Genomic DNA, 25,173 nt, shown 5'->3' on the forward strand with positions numbered 1-25,173 from the left:
TATCCAAACACGTTGTTCCTTTATCTTCACTATTGTAAAGGTAGTCAATATTATCTGGTATGGTCCACTCCACTTTGTAGAGGATCTCCTGAAAAATTCTTAACATAAACCCTGTCTCTGGATCTAAAAGGGTGAGTCGGATAATCTACGCCTCTCACTTGTGTCCCCGGTATTCTCTTATTTCTTCTAATTGTTTTCCCAGATTTCCCAGAAACTCTCAGAGATAGGCTTCTCCCACTTCCAGAAGACTTTCTCCTTTAAACTGGGACTGATATGGTCTTCCATATAAAATTTGACATGGTCTAGTGTCTTCTTTTGACCAAGGTTTAGTTCGAATTCTTAACAGAGCCAGGGATAAGGCTTGGTACCAATATTAATTCATTTCCTGACATATTTTACCAGTCTGTTGTTCGATCAAACAAGCCAGCTTTTCTACTTGCCCACTGGCCTGAGGCCTGTATGGAACATGTAGTTGCCAATCAATTTCTAATTTTTTTGCTAATTTCTTGTAACTGTTTTGCACTGAAGTGTCAGCCTCAGTTGGAAGAAATTGCCTCTGGTACTCCAAAACAAGGTATTGTATCATTTAACAATGTTCCAATTATTTGTCTTGCATTATTTATTCTACAAGGGAATGCTTCTGGTCACCCTGAAAAAGTATTCATTAACACCAACAAATACTGGTAACCTCCTGGTCTCAGTAATTCAGGAAAATTTACTTGCCAATGCTGTCCCGGATAACTTCTTCCCCAGTTGTACCCATTTGATTTCTATTTTCAATTTTTTTGAGACAGAGCTGACATTGTCACTAGTTGAACTATGGTATATAGATTCCTTCCTACTATTTGTTTGTCTAAGTATTTATACAAAGAGTTGTTACCCCAATGAATTTTATTATGTTCCTCCTGAACTAGCTTCCAGAGTTGATTATAGGGAATTACAAATCATGTAATTATAGGGAATTACAAATCATGTAATTGCCCACCATGTATACGAAACCAACCCTCTTTTTTTTACTGTCCTTTGAGATCTTCAATCAATTTTCTATCCTCCTTTGAATATCTAGGTTTGGATTTCTCAATTGTTAGTTTGCCGTCCGGGATTAAGGGAATGATTTTAGATTGTTCAGCTTCTTGTTTGGCTTCAATATTGGTCAAATTATTTCCAATTTCCTCATCAGAGTCACCTTGATGCCCTCTACAGCGCATAACAGCTACTTCCTCAGGTAGCTGAACAGCTTCCAGTAGTCGCAGAATTTCTGTAGCATGTTTAATCTGTTTCCCCTGTGTGTTCAAAAGTCCTCGCTCTTTCCAGATGGCACCATGTGCATGGACCACACCAAATGCATGTTTAGAATCAGTCCAAATATTTATCCTTTTGTCTTTAGCCTATTCCAGGCCTCCATAGTGGCCAAGCAGTCGAGTGTTAATAGTTCTGTTGGTTGTTCCTGCAATTCCTACAGTAATCTTTTATCCCAAGGTAAATTTTTGAGCCTCTTCAATATTCATGACAACTGCTGCCACAGCCCTTAGGCATCTGGGCCATCCTCTGCTCACTTAATCCAGCTGTTTTGAAAAGTACGCCACTGCCCTTTTATAGGGTCCTAATTTCTGAGCAAGGACCCCCAAAGCTATTCCCTGTTCTTCATAGGAATACAGCCAAAAGGATGTCATCACATCCAGAAATCACAGAGCTACAGTTCCCATTAGCTCTGTTTTTTAAATTTCTAAAGCCCTCCTCTGCTGAATCGGTCCATTCCAAAGAGAGAGGGGTTTCTTTTAACAGTTCATATAGTGGTTTTACCAGAACACCATAATCATGCATCCAAAGTCTGCATCATCCAGTCATTCCCAAGAACATCCAGATCTCCTTGATGGTCAACAGTCATGGAGTTTGACAAATGGCTTCTTTTCTAGCAGTTCCAAGTTCTCCAGTTATTTCATATCCTAGGTAGGAAACTCAGGTTTGAATTAGTTGGGCCTTTTATCTGGATACCCAATAACCATTCAGGCCCAGAAATTTCAATAATCCGGTCACTAGACACATTCTTCCTTTGTTTCTGTGGCAATTAATAGGTCATCCACATATTGTAACAGTGTCCCAGTCTGAGTGGGTGGTTTCCATGATTCTAGTTCCAGTGCCAACTGATTTCGAAAAATCATTGGACTGGTTTTAAATCCTTGAGGTAATACTGTCCAAGTTAATTGGGTTTTTATTACTGTGTCAGGATTTTCCAGTTCAAAAGCAAATAAATTTTGATTTTCTTTGGCCAATGTTAAACAAAAGAAAGAGTCCTTTAAATTCAAGATGGCAAACCATTTCTGATTATTATTCAATTTAGTCAATAAGGTATACGGATTAGCTGTTACTGGATGAATATCCTCTACAAATTTGTTGATTACTCTGAAATCTAGAACGAATCTGCAACTTTATTTCGTTACTGGCAAGATAGGAATAGTATATCCCAATTCACATTCAATCAATAATTTGTATTTTAAAATTTATCAATGATTTTAAGTTCCCTTTCCCTGCAATTTTAGGGGATATTGTTTTATTCTAATTGGGCAGGCCCCCCTTTTTATTTCTACTTTAACAGGCAAAGCATTTTTTGCCTTATCTGGAACTTCAGATGCTCATACTCCCAGATACACCTGATTAAGGGTTTTCTTCTATTTCAGGGAGGTCTTCCTGTTCGCTTTACTGTTGAATTAAAGATATAAACTCAAAACTGCAATTAATTGATTTTTAACTCTTAATTCCATTTTACCTTCTTCAAATGTTGCTTCTTGCCCTAATAAAGATTTTGGAGAATTTAGCATGCATAAAAATTTAAAAATTGAGAGATTTTAAGAACTCTATAGAGTTCTTATAGTTTAAGAACTACTATAGTTTGTAAATCATAAGTGTAGTTAAGTTACAGTTTGCAAATCTTCAGTGCAGCTGCTTTAATATATACATGGAAGGGAACCAAGCAAGTAATTAGGCAAAAAAAAAAAATATTCTGAAACTAAATGAAAATGAAGATGTATGCCTTCTTAAACACTTCTTGATGTAAAGACTTGGATGCAGAAAACTAATTAAGGAAAATTACACAATAATAGGGATTTTAGGCTTCAATGGATTTACTGCAAAAGAGAAAAATCTCTACTACTACTTTAACTAACCTCTTACTTAGCACCATTTAATCATATAGATGATTTGTTGGAAAAGCCTGTAGAATAAATTGCTTATACTTTAAAGGGACAAAACCTAAATCTTCAAGAATCTTGAGCAGCTTTCTCTCCTCAGTCCTGCTTAATTCTGTATATTCTATTCTATATAGAAATTACCTCTAAATTAATGTAGAACTTTCCATTTGTTTTTATTCTGCTGGAATTCTGGAGAAAATTCTTCACCTGCTGTTTGAATTCTCAACCCGCAGCACATAAACTGAACTCTGCATGCTTTCCCTTGCTCACAACTGCTCTGTTTCTGTGCAACACCTCATCTCTTGGGCAGTTGTTCCCTTCCACAGCACACGTGCAGACATCTTGCTGGGCACTGAGCCCTATTTACAGTTATTTTCCAATGTCGTGTGAAAGTGATGGGTTTATCATTTTAACAGGAACACAAATGCTTCTTCCGTAATACCTCAAGCCTACAGGTTCTCTGGGACTATCCCCTATTAAGGCACAACCACCGCAAGTTCTACATTATGCTCCCGGTATGTTCTCGCACACTCCTGTCCCCTCTTTCTTGCTGGCGCTAGTTCTGCCTTTCTGGTCTGAAAGGCCAAGAAAACGTTTTCCCACGTACAGCATTTCAAAACATCCCCCAAAAGAGCAGCTCTGTCAGAAATCCTTTTCCGCCAGCGGCCCCCTTACAGCTTCTCCACTTGGCGACGAGGGTAAGCCACTTTTCAGGCCTAATAGTCGGCTATTGCATTGGCCCCAAGTCTGCGGCCGGGCACCCATCGGCGCGATAATGACCCTATATCCTCCACAGCCAGACACAACGAAGCAAATCCTAAACCCCACCTACAAAACGCCAAGCACCGCCTCAGGGGAAAATGGCGGCTGCCGCCCCGCCCCGCCTGCTGGCGGTCACGTGGGCTCTCACGTGCGGCGGGGCGGGAGGAGGGGTTTCCGGCAGCGCTCGGTGGAGGCTGAGGGCGTCGCCGGGTCGGGCCGGTGCGGGATGGAGGTGACCAGAAGCAGTAAGTGGCTCAGCCGCCCTCTCCGCCGTGTTCGAGTCGGACCTCGTTAGTCACGGTGGGATGCTGCGAGCCGATGCTGCAGAGGACGTCCCAGTATCCCAGCGTCACAGCTTCCCTTTTCTGGGCTGGTGGTGGGGCCCGGCCTTAGTCTCTCCTTCGGCGAGTGAGGGGGTCCGCCCGCCTCCCTCACAGCCCTAGGGCTGAGGGGGCAGTGGGCGGACCCGGGGGTCTCACAGCTTGCTCGCTGGTGGGTGGGGGCCGCCTCTGCCCACCTGACCGGCGGGGGGAGGCCGTCAGTGGTCTCAGGTGTGTTTTACCCCTCTACCCGCAGATTTTAAGGATAACCTAAACAAAGTATATGAAGCCATTGAGGAGTCGGACTTCCTGGCCATTGATGGGGAGTTTTCAGGTACAGTTGCACTTGCTTTGTGATTGTGAACTGTTGGCGGTATCTGTGTGGGGCCCAGGTGCCTGTGCTCGCTCATGTAACACGTTTCAGTGTCAGCTTGAAAAGGCTAAGGCTATCCCAAAATGATTTAACTACTTCTTATGTGTGGAATAGTAAGGATTTGAGCAAAAGCAGATGTCATACTCATGCTGCTTCTACTCCCTCCTTGCAGTAATCTTTTAACATGTTAATTGATTCTCAGCTGTAGCTCAGGAAAAAAAATTAAAGATCTTGTATGTGTCACAGTGGCAAGAGGTTGGGATAAATAGGGGAGGTCTTGTAAGTGTTTGGACAGGGAAGGGTGGTAGTAAGAGCTTTATATTTGTAAAAGTCAGAGGGTTTATGCATCAGAGATACCCTAATAAGTGCTATGGCTTTGGGATGCAGATTTCACTCAACCATAAAGCAAAAATGTGATCAAAACTAGCTTTATTAGATGTGATGCTTATAAAAATATGGTTGTTAAGTATTGCTTAAAGTGTCATTCAACAAATCTACGAGCAGCACTCGTCCCATTTTTATGTTGACTTTGATCCTGCATTATGTTGTAAAGACCCATCAACATTATGTTACTGGTAGGTCTTCCCATATTGCTGGTCATGTTGAATAGGAGCTAGAGTAACAGAGCTTTACTACTAGAACACTACTGTTAAACTGTGTGTCTTTTATGTTGACATGCATACTTTTGTAGTAGCAAAGTGCGTGTTAATATTATTTCAGTTGAGACAGATTTAAGTTAAAATGTTTTTCTTAAATTACAGTTGCATTTCTTTGCTGTGGTTAATTTTAAAAAGTTTACCCAAAACAAAATATGTTCTATTTTTTTAGGCATCAGTGATGGGCCTTCTGTTAGTGCATTAACCAATGGCTTTGACACTCCAGAAGAAAGATATCAGAAACTTAAAAAGGTAAACTGTTTACCTCGACTGAACTGAAAATGTTGGAAAAAGGTTAGAACTCCTTAGTTCAGAATGGAGACAATATAAGGAAATATGACAGAGGACTGTAAGACTGGGTTACGTAGATCAGATGAGGATTACTTGGCTGAGTGTCTCTACTAACAAGAATTGGGGAGTGTTACATAAAACTGGCAGAAGTCATAGTCAGAACAGACAGATGTCATTCCTCATGCAAGAGTTAGTAGATTGTAGAACTTGTTAAGGGATGTTGTGAGTGTTAATATTTATGAGTTCAAAGGGGGACTGGGTAATAGAAGTTCAGTGACAGAGAAACTACATGAGGACTGGGGTCCTTCCCAAACTACCTCCCCTGCTAGCATGTACTGTCCTTAACAAAACTTAAATACCAGCTGCCAGCACCACCTTTGCCTCTCTACAGTACACACACACAGAAGAAAATGCTGGAGGGTGTGGAAAGAGTTTTGAAAAATAACCAAATGAGCATGGGGGACAACATATGGTGTGTGAGGGTCAAAAGGTACAAACTGTGATGCTTTGGGTTGCGGGTTTGGTGTTTGTTTTTTATTTTCTCATATTCTTTCAGTGGTGCTATAAACCTTTACAATATTGATCCAACGATTGTGAAGTACTACAGAACATAATGTGACTATGCTAGCACATATGTCGCACTATTCACTGTTAACCACGTAGGTTAGAAGAATATTAAATGCATTATTACATGTATTTGAAAACTGTACATAGCCATTGTCCTCACAGTGCGCTCACACATTATAGGGAATGTAAATGAATTTTGAGAATGAGACTGACAGCTGCTTTTAGGTGCAGCATCTCTTGTGTGTGAGCAGTGGGTAGAGAGAGATGGGACTTCCCTCAGTTCTTGTCTATTTCTAGAATGGCAGTGCATACTACAAATCAGCTTCAGCAGTAGTTTTTTGGCATGAAAACTTGTTGAAAAACTCTGATGTATTTACTTCAAAATTGACAACAGATCAAATATTTGTTAAGAAGATTCAGATTTGCTTCTTTTTGAAATGGAAAATAATTATTTATTGTGGATGCACCCACTTACCTTTTAATGTGTACGATTTTTATTCTCATGCAAAGTTTTCCTTTCCTTTCCAGCATTCCATGGATTTTTTGCTCTTTCAGTTTGGCCTTTGCACTTTTAAATATGATCATACAGAAGAAAAGTATGTTATTCTCTTATTCCTTGTTTTCTTAATAGAAGAATTTATGAAGTAATATTAATAAACTCTCTTGACATGGAACTCTTCTTTTCTACAGGTATATAATGAAGTCATTTAATTTCTATATTTTTCCAAAACCCTTTAACAGAAGTTCACCAGATGTCAAGTTTGTCTGTCAGGTTAGTGGAAAAACAAGTTTGATTTTGTTTGGTTAAGGTATACCTGCAATAAACTAAAAAAAATTCCCATGAAAACTACATCATTGTAGATGGAGAAGTGGTTGGTTCTTTTAACAGCTTAAAAGGCAGGAAAACATAAGGGTTTGGGTTTTGTTTGGTTTTATTTTTTTTTCTTATAAAAGAAATAGGCATTGGTTAAGAGCAATCCCTAAAAATGAGCTTTAAGGGAATCTTTTTGACTTCAGTTTTTAAATCTGATTACACATTGCATTGTGTTGTTTCTGGAACTGAAGATAATGCTCCAAACCTGGCAAGATGATTCTGTTTTTTATTTTTTTTCCTTCTCTGACTTCCTGCTCGCTTGCCTTTTCTGTTTGATCCTTTATTCCCATCTGCTTATCTTGCTTTCACTGCTTCGCAGGCAATTGCCAGCATTTTTCTGGTCTCAGATTTGTTCTCCTGAGCTACATTTTGCTTTCTTTAGTTTCCTCTCTCCACATACCTTATTCTTTCATCTTTATCCCTTTTATATGTTTATTGTTCTTGTACTTTATGGAAGTTAAAAACAAATAACAAAAGTAGCACAGCATAAAATCTCTATGGCTTCTTTAGCCTCAGCAACTTTGGTTGCTCTTCACTTTAGGCTTTATACAATTTCTTAAAAATTGTAAAATTAACTAGATTGATCATTTCATGCCACAGATACTCTTGCAAATTGTAAGCTATTTTGTTTTGTTGTTGCAGAGTTCAAGTATAGATTTTTTAGCAAATCAAGGATTTGATTTTAATAAAGTGTTTCGCAATGGTGAGTTCTGTTTCTTTTCTTTCAATACTTGCAAAAATCATGATGTCGTCTTCATTTTATGCAAAAAAGAAAAAGGCAGCCATTCATGACATAATGTAGTTCTTAGAATTCTTCTGCAATCTACAACTGTGCTGATAGTCTCTTTTAAAAAAATGGTTGTGTAGATTCAACAGAATACATATAGATAGAGTAACAAGTTATGTGTCTGTGCAATGGATCAGTAGTAACATTTTAGAAAAAGTATCAGTGCATTGTAATAGGAGCTGTCACTGGCTGTTACTAAAGTGATCCATATAGCAAGGAAGAGGAGTGCTAAGTATTGTGATCTGCAGCTCTGCAGTCATCTTGCAGATGAGGCATATAGCTTTGAAGAGTCCAGTGTTACCAGCTAATATTGCACTTGGCAGAAGGACACCTGTAGACACAGATAAAGAATGGACTCTAGAACAGATGATTGAAAGGGAAAGATATGTTCTGAGCCTTCAGGGTCATAACAAAGGCAATTGCTTGGTTAGTAATAAGTCCTTGCTAAATCACACATCCCTAATTTGTCTCTAATTATGATGAGCTTTTAAATGTCTTTTTTTCTTTATTAATTTTTTTTAAAAGGAATTCCATATTTAAATCAGGAAGAAGAAAGACAACTAAGGGAACAGTATGATGAAAAACGTTCTCAGGCCAATGGTGCAGGCTCTCTGTCATACATTTCTCCTAATGCCACAAAGTGTCCTGTAACAATCCCTGAAGACCAGAAAAATTTCATTGAAAAAGTAGTGTAAGTAAAATTGTTTAATATCCTCTGATGTTGTTGAAATGAAGACATAAACAATAGCAACATGTTCATATGTCGAAGCTATTTTTATTAGTTCATTAGCTGTGCAGTATTTCTCTTTTTGTTATGAAGCATTTTTTTTTGAGAAAGCTGTAAGCATCATAAAAATAAAACATTAGATACAGGAGCAAATTATCTACTTCAAAACATTTATTTCTTCCAGGGAACAGATAGAAGACTTGCTAAAGAATGAAGAAAATGAAAGTTTGGAACTGGAGCCATGTACAGGGTTAGTCTCTGAAATTACATATCTTCTAAAAAAAAGTATTTATTTTGGCCATATAGAACTGGGGGGAGTGATAAAGAAGAAAAAATCATTACTTGGGTTAACTGTAGTAAAATCTACATTTGACTAATCTCCAAAGGTTGAGAAAACTAATCTCTGAAGGTTGAGAGTATGGATGTCATACTCTGCTTTATGAGCTATACCTCCTGCAGGCAGTGACAAAATATTTTGGTATAGTCAGGAAGTGTCTTGCATATGTGAGCCTCCTTTTGCTACTGCTGAAGTGCTGCATAAGCCCTGGATATTTTATAACCTGAGTTCTCAATTCTATTGAGCTTTTGGTTGGTTGTAGTTGACACTTTGTATTGGAACTGTTTTTAGCAGATTTCCTTCAAAAAGTGCATTTAGCTTTGGAGTCCAGATGTTTGGAGAATACAGTTATTTAAAAATAAAACATAAGAAAATAATAATTTAAAAATAGTAGAACATTGTGAAGCTTTGGGGTAAGATAACATCACTGTGTCTGTATTTAGTAATGGCTACAGAATATTTACTTATGGAAAGATGGGTGGTTAACTGTACAATGATGTATTGAACAATTCAATAAAACCCTTGCAAGGCTATATGTTCTGGTAGCAGCGACTTACGTTTAAAAACCTTTCTCCAAATGAACATGGAGTAAAATTAAACTGAACAGTTTTGTAAGAAGAGAATTAGTAACACAACTGTCTTTTGATTTCAGATTTCAGAGGAAATTAATTTATCAGACTTTGAGCTGGAAGTAAGTTACTGGTAATACTGCCTTACTGTATATTTTTAGTATTTCTGATAAGAAACCTGGGTAAGATCTGATCTACTTAACCTCAGAGGTGTTTTTCCTTTAAGAGAAGAATTTTATAATGTTTTGAAGATAAATTACATTAAACTGATTTGTGACTATTCATTTGAATATTTTGAAGCTTAGTGTTTCTTTTATCATTCCTATCTAAAATCTGTGAATAGAACAGCACAGCCTAGAATTATGTAACAAATGCAACTTGACAGGTTTTTAGTGAACAGAAAGTTAGTTATGTAGTTGGTACTGATATATTTATAGTTTTCTGTTTGATACCAAGTCTAAGCGTTTCTGACGACTTTATAAATCCTAATTCTAGTAGTAATTCTGTTGTCCTTTCTTGGCTTACTTTATCACTCATCTTTGCCTAAATATATGCCTTAAGGCCTTAAGAGAAACTGTAAGGCTGTAGAGATGAGATTTTCATTGTTCTGATTGATTAGTCCAATGGCAGAATATAGTGGAAATCTTTTTCTATACCTTAACCAAATGCACAGAATTCAGTGTTGCAACAGTATCTGGCACTCTTGCTTACTTACACTGGAAGTGGATAAAATAAAGCTTCTCTATAAAATGAAATTTTGAGAAATGTGAACTAATCTGAAAAAGAGGTGTTTTTTGAGATTTTTTTTCTGTGTACATTTTAAAGTATTGGTAGCTTCCAGTGACACAGTGTTATGCTGTCTGCTTATTCCTCCATCTTCTGTCACTGGATGGAAAAGTGTGTTCATGAATTGTATTTGTATTAACATTGAGGAGTGTTGCTTTATGTGTGTACACTGGCAAGAGAAAGCAAAGTCGTGAAGTTAGCGTGGAGATGATTAAAGCAGAAGACAGTGGGGTTATTGATTGCCCTTGTATCCTGTACCCTTCACAGGTCATTTTCTCTATTGAACTGTTCTGTTGTGCAACAGTGTTTTAATGCATCCAAGGTCTGTGACATGCAACAGCTTCAAAGTGATGTCTAGGTGCAAAATTGTATGAGAAGTCAGGGTGGAAAGGATACAGTAGCTTTCTAATATATGTTATCTAGTGCTAGTTTTAGCAGTATCCAGAGGATGAAAGAAACCTGCCAGTTCTGTGGTGGTTGTATATTTGTGATTAGCTTATTATAATGGGAAGATTAGAGATAGTGTCTACTTGCTAAGCAGTGAAAGGCAATATTCTCTTTGACTTTTCTGTCATTTGGATGCTGTGTGTATGGTAGTACTTTGGTAATTAAATGTGATTGTGTTGGAGTGATGCAGCCCTGTAGCACAGGTAATGATATTTGTATTAATATTTTCTATTAAAGCTTATTACTAGCAGGAGGTTCAGGGTTGATTATAAATCCTAGAATAAGTGACATATTAAAGGCATGCAGTCACCGGAGAAGATATTTTGCGGCTGCAGGTAACTGAGAGCTTTCTCACAAGTGTTTTGGGTTTGGATTTCTTGAAAGCAGAGATTCTGGATTGTGATGAAATATCTAGATAATGTTTACTTAATATTATTAAAAAAAGAAGTCATAGGTTCCATAGCAGTAGGATGGGAAATTACATAAGAAAATAGGTTTTAGTGCTAGTTACTGTTAGATAATTTAAGGAGGCCAATTTAACTAGCCTACTGCTTCAAATTTTCCATTATTTTACATTTAAAGGAATTTTTAATAGTTCTTTTGCACTTAAGACTTCTAGTAATAATGAAGCATGAAATCTACTTTTGCAGTTTCAATATGCTAAATTAGTAACTACTTTTTTTTTTATTTGTTTTGATTTAGATATCCAAAAGGTATCCATGTGGAAACTGTGGAGTCAGATAAGGTAATTAGGCTTGTTGCTGTCTGTAACATTTGTTCTGTTTAAAGGAAATTGTATTTCTTACTTTTACCAACTCTGCTAGCTTTTAGATCCGAGTTGAGCTTTATTATACACAATGCAAAACTTTTGAAGTGGAACTAATTTCTGAACATTAAATATAACCAACACATGAAGTGTAAGCATGTGTTTCTGTGGCCTAATAATTTTTTAAAAGGGTACTCAAAGGTTTTCAAGATACAGTGGTTTCAGCAACCTGGTGTAGTGGGGGATGTCCCTGCCCATGGTCCCCACCAGGGGTTTGGTACTAGATGATCTTTAAGGTCCCTTCTAACCCAAACCATTGTTTGATTCTTTCTATTGGTGAAAAGTAGATCTTGATCTTAGAGGAAAAATAATGGCATAACATGCTGTATCCTGACCTCCTAGCACAAATTCCTGCTTCAAAAAGTATTTGGAATCTGCTGTTTACAAGGAAATGCTGATAACCTTTCCTCAGAAGTAAAAGGTGGATTCAGTAAAAGTTAAGTTTGGTGGATAAATCTAATGCAGCTTTCTAAAGTAGGGATTTGAGAGTAGCTGCCAAAGTGGTGCTTACATTAGAAGAAGTCATGTTGCCAGGTAACTGTTGCTGAGGTATGATGTAGTTTTCTTTACAGTGTAAATTTACAAAAAAATTGCACTGGTCTTAAATAATAATCTTCTTGGAGTCTCAAACTATGTTTTGGGTTTTTTTAATTTATTTTAGAAGGAGAGATATATTGTTATTAGCAAGGTAAATGAAGAAGAGCGAAAAAGAAGAGAACAGCAGAAACAAGCAAAAGAACAGGTAAATAAGTTCCATTTCACTAGTTTTACATAAAAAGGGGAGGAGGAGAATCTATGACTTCGATCAGTTATGCAGAATTGTGCAATAGGGTTTGGTAGTATTTTCCTTTTATCTGGCTGTGGCTGTTGTCTGAAACTGATCCTTCAAATTCTGTGAGATAACTTAAATTTTGCAGTAGAGCAAGACACTCAACAGAATTTTAAAGAATGAGCAATTGTAGAATACTGAACCAATATTTGGGAGTAGTGAATTCCTCCTTATATGAATCTGCTCTATCACAGAACCATGGTTTAGTAATAGGAAACATAGGTTGATTGCATTTATTAGTGCTGTATGATAGCAGTAATTACAAAAAGACTTGCAGAAATTCTCAAAGAAATTTGCACAAATATTTGCATTTAAAGTCTGTCCTTGCGATAGTATTCTGTTATAAAACTTGCTTGCTCTTAGTTGTCCAAGTTAAAATGTCAGGTACAGTTAATGTCATATGATTTTTCTTGATAGAATCATGCTGCACACTGTAGTAACTACTGTAGTAACAAGTTGATTGGAAGGCGATGTCTGGTATATTTAGTCACTCATAATTTTTTATGGGACTTTTGCTTGCTGAGTCTGACATGAGTTTCAAGAAGTCATCAGACTTGAATCTTGGGAATTCTTGATCACACTCTTGTAATTTTACTTGCATGTTTCAAGGTTAAGTCAGTTTGGCAGAGCAAATAATACTTGCATGCAGAATGCCTTTTAAGAGGGAAAGAGATATCTAAGAGACCTCAACTAATGTGATTTTTTTTTTTTCAAAAGGCAAGTTAAGGACAGTTTACTGCTACAGTAGGCTTTTCTGAAGCAGTCTTTATAGATTCAATATTCACTTTGACTTGTGGCATTCAGAGCTGAACTAAAATAACAATGAATGTTTTTGTTGAATTTTGCTTCTCGTTGAACAAATACAGATAATGCAAGGCAGAAATTACTCCTCTAGTCCTGAAAAAGGAAAATCTGTTACAAAAAAATATTTTTAAGTGAAACTAAAATAGATGCTGTAGTCAGATCCCTAGTCTGAGTCAGTTTAAAATGTGTAGCTCACATTGAGTAATATTGTAGTTGTATAATATTTCTTACTCTTTTTGTTTATATAAAGAGTGAGAAATGTTTCTTACCCAATCTCAATGTCAGCATAAAAATACAGTTTGATTTAATAGAAATAACAATCAGGATTAATTCTGCTGCACCTTACAACAATGCATGTTGTAATATGGCTGAAGATACATAGCATCTTGAGTTATTTGCAGTCTTACGGCTGTTGAGCACTCTAGAAGATTGTATATTGACAATGAACTGACTACAGCTGTATTGGTCTGGTTGGGCTGTTAACTGCCTTTACAGCCTGTATGTTGCTGTGCTTTGCATTTGTGGCTAAGTGTTGATACCACATACGTATTTTGGCTGCTTCTGAGCAGTGCTTGTATAGTGTCAAGGCTCTTCCACCCTGCCCAATAGCAAGTAAGCCGAGGGAAGTGGGCAAGAGGTTGGCAGGGGATATCTGTGGTTATGGTGGTGTTTGTTTTCCCAAGCAACCTTTATCCTTTATGTGTGCTGAGACCCTGCTTCTCAGGAAGTAGATAGACATCTTCCTGCTGATCGGAAGTGATGAATTAAGGCCTCTTTTTGCTTTGCTGCTGCATGCAGGTTTTACTTTTCTTACTAAGTGGTCATTATATTGATCCAGCAGTCTTTTTGCCTTCATTTGAATTTCTTTTTTTCCTCTCCTTTCCTGGGGAAAAGGGAGTGAGAAAAAGGCAGAGTGGGTGTTTGGCTTCTGGCCAGGGTCAACCCACCACAATAGCCTGTGACTCGTCTGACTTTACAGTGAGCTAGAGCTAAATATGAAACTGGAATTCTGTTTCTGAAAACTCCAAATACTGACATTTCCTCTGTGGTCTATTCTTAGCTATATCTGAGAAATATTTTGAGCCAACTGGTGTGTCTGCTAGTTCACAGGTACAGCTTTGACAATACCTGTATTTCTGTTTCACTAAAGTCAGGATCTTTGCTTGCAGGAGGAGTTGAATGATGCAGTAGGATTTTCCAGAGTCATTCATGCCATTGCTAATTCTGTAAGTTAACATCATTTTTAGTGTAACTTTGGTTGTAAGAAAAAAAACAAAACAAGGAGTTCTTTTGTAGTTGGATTTTGGAAGATAAAATGAAATACAAGTTAGAGTGACTTCTCTTTGGTTTTAAGTTGATGTTGCTTCATGTTTCATAGTGGTTGGGTGTAGTAGGTTAAGAAAAATCTTAAGCAAGTGACATGAGCAATGTTACCTGTAAAAGTTGGTTACCAATTTCTTAGGGCTATAACAAGATACTTAGTTAAGTAACTAAGCTTTGAGGGCTTTTTTTTTTTTTTTTCCTTTCCTGGCAGTTAAAGGCTTAATCAGAGAAGGTCATCTGGTTCTCTTCTACTTAGGTGGTTAAAACAGGCTATAGTTTTACATCTGTCCCCTTCAGCCCAATTATTTTCATGTAGTTGTTACAGCCGGTTATGTAGAAAAGAAATATATATCCATATTGTTCTCTCTAGCACATGGAGGATGCAGGGAAGTAGAAAAGGTTGTCATGTTAAATGAATCAAAGTTACCATTTAAAAAAATTACTGTACTTTTTCAAGAAGGAGCTTGCTTGTACAACATCTGGCATGAGAGGTTTTCCACTGTGAGTACCAGAACATGCCTGTAATAACATTCTTTATGGTTGTAACATATGATAATGTCGTGAGTTGTACAAGTTGTAAACTAAAAGGTGGTGGACTGAGATAGCACTTGACTTCAATCTTAAATAGATTACATTTGGAAACCAAGTTGTCAGTTTCTGTTCTAGTGCATCTTCTTAACATTTTAAGCAGCTGCTGAAGGCTGTAATTAGTTGTGAGTAGTGAAGATTAACAGTAGAGGCTGTGATATCAGTTGTGAAGGCTGTGAAGGTTGAGAGTAGAGGTAAAAGGAGTGGCTGCTCTGAATGAACGGAGTAGCCTGTGGGTCAGGCAGAGAGCAAATATATAGGTTTGGTTTGTATTTTTTTTCTCAGCTGCCCTTGGTTAGCATCTGGGATAGGTGCTTTTCATATATTGCCTTTGCCATAGCCATGATAGGAAGTGTAACTAGCATTTTAATGTTCTTTTTACAGGGGAAGCTTGTTATTGGGCACAACATGCTGCTGGATGTTATGCATACCATACACCAGTTCTATTGTCCCCTACCTGATGTAAGTAATCTTCTGAGGGTTCAGATGATAAAATAAATGCCCTAATGTATTTGTGTTTAGTCTCATCTCCAGACTTCATAGTGAATGGAAGCATGTGACCATCTTAAGAACAACAAAAAAGTATTTAAAAAAATAAAGTAACTTGTTAACTTCTGGGCTACTGCCTTATTTTCTTTAATCTTCACATAGAAAGCTTAGCTGGATGGAATTCTTCCCCTTTACATTTTTTAAATGTTTAAATTAAACATTGGAATTTGATTTCTGTTGTGATTTCTGCTGTATCTGTTAGTCCTTCAGACACTGCTTGGGTAATGGCAGGTAAATTTAACTAGCTTTTTAAGATCCTGGGTTGGAGCTTCAATATTATTATGTAGCTTTTTTCCCCCTGTAGTTTACAGTGTTGGAATACATATTTTAATATAATATAGTACAATTAACAAAGATGATCTTCATTGGGGAGAAGAGGTGAAATGTCTGAATAACTGTAGGGAGCATACTTTCATGACTGCAGTAGCCTAGCAATTAAGTTAAACTAAATAATGTGTTGGAGCTGAGGACATTGTCTGAAGAAGCCAAAGGTCTCATTGGAAGGGTGGCCTGTATATGGTAGTTATATTAATTGCAATCCTCAAGGGCTTGTGTGTGTTAGGGGAAAGACTTGATTATGAGATGGGAGAAAAGTCTGGGACCTGTTCAGAAGGTATTGGAACACAGGCATTTTGTTAATCGTTCCTGTATGTCTGACATGGAAGATCTGTTCTTGTAGGCAGTCAGTTGTCCACCTGGAGTGACTGCTTATATTCTGCTGACAAATTAAATGCTGGGAACATTTAGGTAGAACTGTTACTGCAGCTGGAATTAGAGATAGTCTAGATAATATAATAGGACAGGGTATTGTAAATGATTCAACATTTTTCTTACAAGTCATACACAAATCAGAAATAATTAGTCTGTAGTTCTGTGTAATTGCAGGTGGTATTTATGGTAATGCTGATGCATACATCTCGTAAGAGGTGAGAATTCAGTCACTGTTACCTCAGTTTTAGAAGCTGATTGGATAATTATAGCTACTGCTATCTGTCATCCTGAGACTGATAAACGGTTAACTTACTTGAATTTTATTTTCTGGTTTGATGTTAAATTAGGACCTAAATGAGTTCAAGGAAGTAACATCATGTGTCTTTCCCAGGTAAGTTCTTAGTTCAAACTTTCAACTGTTTTAGTACTGTTTTAACAAGCTGATACTGTTTGTCCTAGCCCTAGCCTAGCTCTTACTGGAAATAAAATTGGGAACAAGTTAGATAAATACAGTTCTTAAAGTATTCTGTAGCATCTCTTTTTGCAGAAGAGCAGTGCTATTGTTCCACTTCTTGGCAAAAGATGCAGCTTTGCTACCCTGTGGTTTTTGGCATGATATTTGGTGTTTTGAATCTGTGCTACATTTTGAACAAGATTTATTAGATACTTATTGTTTGCATCTCTTGCTATTGCTTAGTTGTTGTCCTTTTTAATGCTGAACAAAGCCAAGGGGTGTTTTCGCTGCTCTGAGATCTAAGAGTAATTTTTCAACAGGGTGCAACTGCTGTTTCCCAGCTAATAAACCAAAACATTTTTTAGGATTTAGCAAAACTGACATTCTTCCATTTCAACTTATTTAGCTATTACTTTGTTTCTAGGCTATTGGATACTAAACTGATGGCAAGTACACAACCTTTTAAGGTAAATTAATATAATATTCTAGAATTATTTGAAGATACAAGTTTGCATTAAGTGTCTATTTAAACATTTTTTATTTTTTTTAGAGAAAAAATACCTAACAATATTTTCTGTGATACTCCTTTTTTGAAAAAGAATGATTTTTTTTTTTTTTTCTTAGCTCTATATCTAAACTTATGAAGTCTTCAGGATACAAATTTTTACTTTTGTACAAGTGACTTTTGTGTTTGTCACAGTTTTGAGGTAACTTAGCAACTTTGAATTCCAAAAGTGCATACAGGCTTTACTACTTAAAATGCAATTAGCATTTTTTGCCTTGTAAATTAGCACAAGACTGCATGCCTCCTGAGGAGAAGCCAAGAAGTGTTATTCATGAACAAATAAGACCTGGAAGCTACTTGTATACTTGAAGCTTTAGAATATTGTGAATGCTGACTTAGATTTGTGTAGAAAAAGACGCTTGAACATCATCACTAAATTCCGTTGGGGCCTGCTGTTCAGTGGGTAGCCAGGAGAAAAAATTACAGGCTTCTCTTAAAACCTCTTGCAGCATGAGTTTTATTCTTCCAAAGGAGTATTGAGATAACTGATCACAACCTCTTGCTTTTCTGTGTCCCTCTTGGAATGAAATAATTAAATAACATGCTGATGAGTCAACACCTATGTTTCTGCATGCCTCTGACTTCAGAGCATTGCATAATAGAAAATCTCATTAAAATGTACTTAGTAGATATTTTCAGGCTTGTCTTGCTTATTACTGTAGTAAGAATACAAAAGTAAGCTCTGTATTCTGAAAACTAATGATGCTGCACAAGTTTTATGTTTGCTACAGTTATGTTGATATTTGTAATTTTTATAGTAGCTGCTTAGGGTTTAGGCTGTTGTTATTAAATGGTGCTTTGGGATGCCAAAATAATACGTCATTTGAGCTTGTTCATTGTACTGAGTTCTTGATAACTTTTCAGACTGCAGATTTGATGATAATTGTAAACAGCTGTCTTGATGTAGAACCAAATGCAATTTGTCCTCAAAAATTTCAACTTTAAAAAAGATAGTGTGAGAACTTTTATTTTCTCTTGCTATTGATTCTGCATGGTTTTTTTTCATTGTAGTGATTGACATTGTATGTTTTATTAAGAACTTCAGCAAGTTTGGTTTGAAGAAATTAGTTAATTATGTATCTTTTTGTGACATATATACATATATAGACCAAGTAATACAGCTTAACTAAGCTAAAGTGTAGGAATGGCTTTCTGATTGTCAGGCTTCTTTTGCTGTCTTTGTGTTAATTTAAATAATCAGTATTTACACTTATAAAACTTTAAGAATGTTCAGCCAGCAGGCACACTTTAGTACTGACCTTAAAATGCCTTCAACCATAATGTTCAGTATTTGAGATATTTTGCTTTGCTGTTTGTGCTGCCTTTTTCCCTGCCACATGTATCATGCATGGAGCCTGATTCAAATAGAAATATTACAGAAGAAGAAATATAGAAGTATTAATAAATGCTTGTGACTTGCTATGTTGTAGGTGAGACAACTTCTTGTCTTGACAGACTTCTCTGGTGTATTAGTTTAAAAGGACACTATGTGTAAGTCCTTAGAGAACACAAGGTGGCAGCAATAAATACTAATTTTATCCATTTTCAGTGTCTAGGGAAAATGTGTTTGGCATTGGCAGTTAATGGTGTCTTTTCTTGCAGGAGATCATTAATAATACATCCCTTGCAGAACTGGAAAAGCGTTTAAAAGAGGTTCCATTTAGCTCTCCTAAAGTTGGTAAGGATATGTCAGAATGGTCTTATTCCTGAAATGTTTTCCTCTTTCAGAGGAAAATGTCTTAATTATTTTTGTTCTTAGTCTGAAATGTAAAGTCCCATATTAATACTTAGTGTTTTGATGAAAGGAACTTTAAGTGTGGGCAATATACATACACTGCAGTTATATTTAGACCTATGAGTGGAAGTCAGTAGGAACCTTCTACTTTATTTCAGATTATGGAAGAATGGATGTATTCAATGAACAGCAGTTTCATCAAATTCTAATGATGGCATTTTGTTTTTTAGATATTTTTTTTCTTTTTTGAGTAACTTGGAATTGTTTTAAAACTGTTTTATTTGATTATTATTGTCCTTCAGGTCAAAGCTACTGCATTCTAATGGGCATTCAGGCAACAAAACCAAGAAAACTTACACAGTTGTGATGAGTCACGATTAAAGTTCCTTTAGAGCTTTCTTTGTTTCAAGCTGAAGGAAAGGATATTTAATCAAAGGGCAAGCTTCTCTCAAAGCTTTGGAATTTTTCTTAAGCTGCTGATTTAGAAAAGGGAGGGCAGTACTGAACAGTAGGTACGGTAGAAGGGAAAGTCTCAGTGCTTAATCAAAACCAAGATGAGTGCTACTTTTTTTTTGTATCTCTGAATGTGCAGAGCAGATACACTTAAGCTGCAGTAACAGGAGAGATTTCTTGATAAGACAGATAATCTACAGTCTTCTTGGACAATGAGCAGGAGCTGTTGGTGCCTAGACCTAAGCAGTACCATAAATATGGCATGGATAGTAACTGCATGCAGACCTTACTGGCATATCCTCTATAGCATCTTCTCAGGATGTAACATAATTTGGCAGCTATCAGGTACTATTATTTGCTGATGTAATATAATAATAATTTTACTTTTTTTTTTTATTGTCCAAAATATGACCATAACAGTTAAAGTGTAAATATTGGATCAGAGATGATCAATGGGGTTCAGGATAACAAAAGCAAAGCATGTTTAAAAATAGTAGAGTACTTTTGGTAACAGTTCATTTCTCTTTTGGTGTGTATCCATTGAAAAAGTAAAGCACTAAGAAACGTCTTTTTCAGCTCAACCTTGTGTGAATCTGAGACTTTATCTTTTAAATAAATATTACAAGGGCTCATCTGAAAAAAGGCCTTGCATTTTGCTGCTCTAGTTTTATATATAAAAATGGGATTCAGGTTTCTTTTTACAAAATACGAGTAATGTCTATGCTTACATATTTCTGTTGTACAAATTATGCTAATATTTCTGTATCACTGTTTTAAATCCTGGGTGTGTTTCTTCATCATTTTAACTTCTTTTTGCTAGGTTGAATGCCATAAATTAAATGGAATTGTAGAGTTCACTTTTCAGCCTGTACCTTAATGCAAGGGTCATAATTCTGGCTTTTCAAACAGCTAATTTTGTTCTTCCAGTTCTGTTATCAGTAAAACTTCTACAGGAAGATGAGCCATCTTTTCAGAGGCTGAGAAACTAGCTACAGAGGTGACATAACTTTGATGTTTTGAGTGGGAAAAATTTAAATGATATAGAAGAGAGTGATGTTCACATATTTCTCTGTTACTGAGACTTTCAGACAGAGAAGTGCCTGTGAAGGTTTCTACTTTGAGGTGTTTCAAGGGATACTTCTCAAGGTCTTCACACAAACACCAAGCATGACTGTTAATAAATACATCCTTTAATGACTTAATTCCATGTTTATTACTTAAATACCCTGAATAATATGACTATAGGTCAACTGGATGGTTAGCAAATAGGTCAATAATAGAGGTTTCAATTAGGCTGAGTGTCTGTTCTTTTAAATGCAAGACAGTCAGAAAAAAAAAAAGCCATGCAGGGAAGCCTGCTATTAGAATTAATACTCAATTTTTGGCTAAGTAGGTGTGGGGATTAATTGCTTTATATAGGAAGCTTTTTAATAGGATAGGATTTCTGTCGTAGGAGCCTATTCTTATTTAAAAATACAAAACGAAACTGTGGGTTTGGCTTTTTTTTCCCCAAAACTGAGTTTTCTGAAATTCTGAAAATCATATGAACTTACCCAGATTTTTTTTTGGTCTGACAAAATAATTGCATGGACCAAGCAAACAGGATTGCCTCTGACTTCTGTGATAACATGTTTACAAATTATTCTTTCTCCTCAGAAAGTGCTGATGGGTTTCCAAGTTATGATACAGCTTCTGAACAACTTCATGAAGCAGGATATGATGCTTACATTACTGGGCTGTGCTTCATCTCCATGGCTAATTTCCTAGGTACATGTGTGATCTTTTTCAAACCTTGTCCTGAGTGCTGTCTGTAGCTGCTTACTACATACTAAATTTTTCTTCATTCATCAGGTTCATTTCTCAGTCCTCCGAAAAACCATGTGTCTGCTAGATCAAAACTCATTGAACCCTTTTTTAACAAGTAAGTAGTTGTTTTTAAAGATCTGCTAAAACATGGAAAATTAATGCTAGCTATATATGTATGTCTAGCCTTAAAATCAATGGCTAAGTGCATTTTTCTTTACCCTTCAGTTTTGATTGTCTTTCTTGGTCACACCAGTAATGTCATAGGGAGGCCCAAGTTTATAAAGTAGATACGTTTTCTTTTGCAGAGAGTGGTTTACTTTCTGCTAACCTGTGAAAGAATGCTTAGAAGAGTACCTGCACTGCTTTAATGTCCTTGTCCATGCCAGTGTTGAGAATATTACAACTTAATTTTCTTGTAATTAAGAAAATTATTTCTGGAGTAACCTTTGGGAATAGTGAAATAGAAGAAAAACAGGATAGGTGTGCTTTATGTTGTAGGACACTGTCAGAAACTCGTGATAGTTAAAACTGTGTACACTATACAGCCTGAAAAAACTAAAATACACCTACTGTAATATCAATCCAAATAACATAAAGCTATTGTGTTAACATTATCAGATTATTTAAGAAGGCATGATAAACATATGGGATTTTTTGTGGGATGATACTGTTACCAGTATTTTGCCTTTGAATTGGATCTTCATGCAAATTACTTGAACAAATTGAAGTAGACTTGATAAATACAGAAGTTTTTATGAACAGATTTAATTCTTTATGTATTTAATCTGTAGATTTTAGTTTATGAAGCTTCTAAAGATAGTGTAACCTGCCACCTGAAGAGAAAGGAGTTTAAATTAAAAAGCTGCTGGTGCTTTGTCTGTTTGTTTCAGGTCAAGAGAAATACCATCCTTTCAAACCCTATCATATAGGAGTTGGCAAAAATAATTATTTTAACTTCAGATGGCCTACATAAATGAGGGAATAATTGTTATCAGTGGCTTTCAGCTTCCATTGGTCTGGAAACCAGATTACTGTAGTGACAGCAGTTACTCTTCACACTGAGACATGTAAAGCAGTAACTCCACATATTCTAGCAGACATTATAAATTATATCTACATTTCTCAGATTGTAGTGGACCCACAATGACCACTTGATTTGAATGTGAAGGTGATGATAGAATTGATCAGCATAATTTCCTTTTCAGATAGGATTTATCACAAGCCTGTTTTCAGTAATGCCAGTGCACACACATGCCAGCTAGTAGATGCCTATCAGGGGTCATTTTTTCAATCATTAACCAAAATGGTTTCATTTCTTTCTAGAGATGTGTATCTATACAAATAAAACGGAAGCTTCTAAAGCTGTCCCAGTAATACACTAAATTTAAGCTTTTGAAGTTACTAAGTTGTATACTTCAAATGTGACTTCCCTCTAACAGTGACATTTCAGAATTCTGAGAGGAAGCCTGCTGTGTGTGTTCTGGCTTCAGAGTTAATACTGCCAAACTGTAATGAAAGGGAAAGTTAACAAAAAAATGTAGGGAAACGAGCAACTTTTTTTTTTCTTAAACAAGATCTGAAAATTGCTGTTTACCAGAAAAAACGAAAGGCTATCTGTTCTGTGTCTATGCAGAACTTGTAGCTTCTTGTTTCAGAAAAGCTAGGTATTATTTTAAGTCATGGAAACTTGGAAGACTTGCCATGTCATTCTTTCACATGATCTTAGAAGCTTTGCCATAGTCTAACATCTGCCACCTCACCTCAGTCAGAGCTTGGAGATGAGACTGTCTCACTTTTTCCTTACAGCGGGCAGGCCAAGGCTTGTATTTTTAAAGCTTTTTTATTTTTTTTTTATGCAAAATAACCAGAATAAAGCAACTCCATTTATTTCATCACTGAAAGAAAAATGAAGTACATGTCAAAAATTAGAGCTTTTAGATATTTAGCTGAGCAAGACTTTTGCTCTGTTCAGTATGTCCTTGCAGATCAGATTGCTATTTCCAGCATTTGGTCTGTTTAGCACCTCTAACTAGCATCCAGGGCTTGTGTGATTTACGTAGTTACCTAAGGTCCCTAGTAAGGATGTTGCTTCTGGGACTTTTTTGCAGGTATGCTCTGGGCTGCCAGCTAGCTTCCTGCTACACGTAGTTTTCTCTAGTTTATGGTTTAGAAGCTTTCCCTAGCTGAGCATCCTCTCATTCTCCTGGGGAGAAAAAAAACTATCTTCCTCCTTCCTCCAGAAGTTCTACCTGATCCTGGGGACAGCAGTCAGAACAAGGAAACCTTTTCCTTTGTGCTGTAGTCATGTTCTTCAAGCAAAACACAAACTACAACATGCAAACAGTAAGCTAAACAAATGAAAGTTATGCTATCTGTCACAAAAGTTTTTCCTGAAAGAAGCTGAACAGAGTAGTTTATTACAAGGCAATTATTTAGAAACAGTGTTCTCAGTTGAAAGTGTTTTTTAAAGCAGACCACTTTATGATTCTTTGGGTTGCTTCTGAAGTCTTAATGACAAGATCTCTGAATATTAGGTGTTAATATTTAAATATAGTTTAGAGATTAAACTTTTATATGATCGGTGTGACTGATCGGATTTTGAAAATGTTTTCTGTTTGAATAGACTTGTCGCTAATATGAATAGAGGAAGGAAATTAAAACTGAAAGAATCAAGCTTTGTTTTTTTACAAATTTAGCCTTCAAAGGAAGGTACAACATTTTTCTCAGTAGTTATTTCGATATCTTTCTTTGTGTCAGCAAAGCTACGGAACTTCCTGGCTTGCTATTCCAGAGTGGTGGCCAGTGTGTTAATGTTCGTATAGGTTCATGATGAATGTAAAATCTCCAGTTTTAACTTCTTGAAGAGTAGAAGTGATTAAGAACAGACTTTGCCTTAGGGTTGTTTGGCTCTTTCAGGCATAATGCACTAAGTTGTATGATAAACAACTCAATAATGCAAGCATTCCAGAGATACATTTCTGTAATCTGTATGCTTCATTGTTTATACAGTATCTTTGAAAAATCATGTTCATGTTAACAGTCTGCTGTGAGTAATCCTTGATGAACACTTACAATCTATGTTGTAATATCTTAACTCTTATGTGTGTAAATTAGATGCTGTATATTGTGTAATATACTTTTGAGCTGATTTGGAGTTTTTTGACCTGCTTTGTTTAGAGCAGCATCTCTTCCCTTCGTCTACCTCCCCATCCCCACCTGCAGCACTCTCCCAGACTTTTAATGATAACTTTATTTTGAATCTCTTTGGGTTGTTTGAATGTGGTGGTTTGGGGTGGTTTTTTATTTTTGTGATGTAGCTGAAGGCAGGGGGTGAAAGAGGTGTAGAGAAATGAGAACACCATGTTTTTACATGGTAAAATAACTGAATAGCATGCTAGTCTGTAGAAATATAAATTACTTTAGATTCTTATTTTCATATAAAGGGATTTCAGAAACCAAAATCTGTGGGAATAACTTCATTTTGTGCTATATTTGTGGAAAATGTCTCACCAGGGAGCTAGGTTCTTTGGCATGTCTTGCCAGAGAACTTGTGAATTTCTCCTTTGGCTTTTCTGTATTAGTTTTATTTCTTTGCAAACCCACTGCAAAGGAACATCAGTGTGCTTTTCTGCCATTTGACCAATAACTTCTCAGTCATAGTGTAGGAATAAACAATTACTGTCCTTGTGTTTTCAGCCACTTGTGGGTGAAAACACATACTGGGTGCTGAGCAGCACATACTGGGTGCTGAGCCACATACTGGGTGCTGAGCTGGCTTTATGAACCGATTTGGTCTTAAAAAGATGCCTTTTTTTCAGCCGTTTCTCTACACAGTTCACAGCAACC

General features: G+C 36.5%; 1 protein-coding gene across 2 annotated transcripts in view; it reads left to right on the forward strand.

Moving 5' to 3' along the window:
- The first annotated feature begins 4,126 nt into the window (after nt 1-4,126).
- Nucleotides 4,127-25,173, forward strand: part of PARN (poly(A)-specific ribonuclease) — a 59,540-nt gene continuing 38,493 nt past the window's right edge. Inside the window, exons 1-18 of one of the 2 annotated variants that reach the window (XM_005150685.3) lie at nt 4,127-4,195; nt 4,527-4,604; nt 5,472-5,551; nt 6,686-6,753; nt 6,848-6,929; nt 7,674-7,734; nt 8,344-8,509; nt 8,730-8,795; nt 9,535-9,573; nt 11,387-11,429; nt 12,172-12,252; nt 14,313-14,369; nt 15,439-15,516; nt 16,662-16,705; nt 17,193-17,235; nt 18,936-19,011; nt 21,178-21,288; nt 21,373-21,442. In XM_005150685.3, the coding sequence (XP_005150742.1) occupies nt 4,177-4,195; nt 4,527-4,604; nt 5,472-5,551; nt 6,686-6,753; nt 6,848-6,929; nt 7,674-7,734; nt 8,344-8,509; nt 8,730-8,795; nt 9,535-9,573; nt 11,387-11,429; nt 12,172-12,252; nt 14,313-14,369; nt 15,439-15,516; nt 16,662-16,705; nt 17,193-17,235; nt 18,936-19,011; nt 21,178-21,288; nt 21,373-21,442 (1,262 nt within the window). In that variant the 5' untranslated portion in view covers nt 4,127-4,176. The remainder of the gene's footprint in view (nt 4,196-4,526; nt 4,605-5,471; nt 5,552-6,685; nt 6,754-6,847; nt 6,930-7,673; nt 7,735-8,343; nt 8,510-8,729; nt 8,796-9,534; nt 9,574-11,386; nt 11,430-12,171; nt 12,253-14,312; nt 14,370-15,438; nt 15,517-16,661; nt 16,706-17,192; nt 17,236-18,935; nt 19,012-21,177; nt 21,289-21,372; nt 21,443-25,173) is intronic. The other variant, XM_031050343.1, reaches the window with a different exon arrangement.

The sequence above is a fragment of the Melopsittacus undulatus genome, chromosome 8 (genome assembly GCF_012275295.1).
Source record: "Melopsittacus undulatus isolate bMelUnd1 chromosome 8, bMelUnd1.mat.Z, whole genome shotgun sequence".
In the NCBI taxonomy this organism is placed as follows: Eukaryota; Metazoa; Chordata; class Aves; order Psittaciformes; family Psittaculidae; genus Melopsittacus; species Melopsittacus undulatus.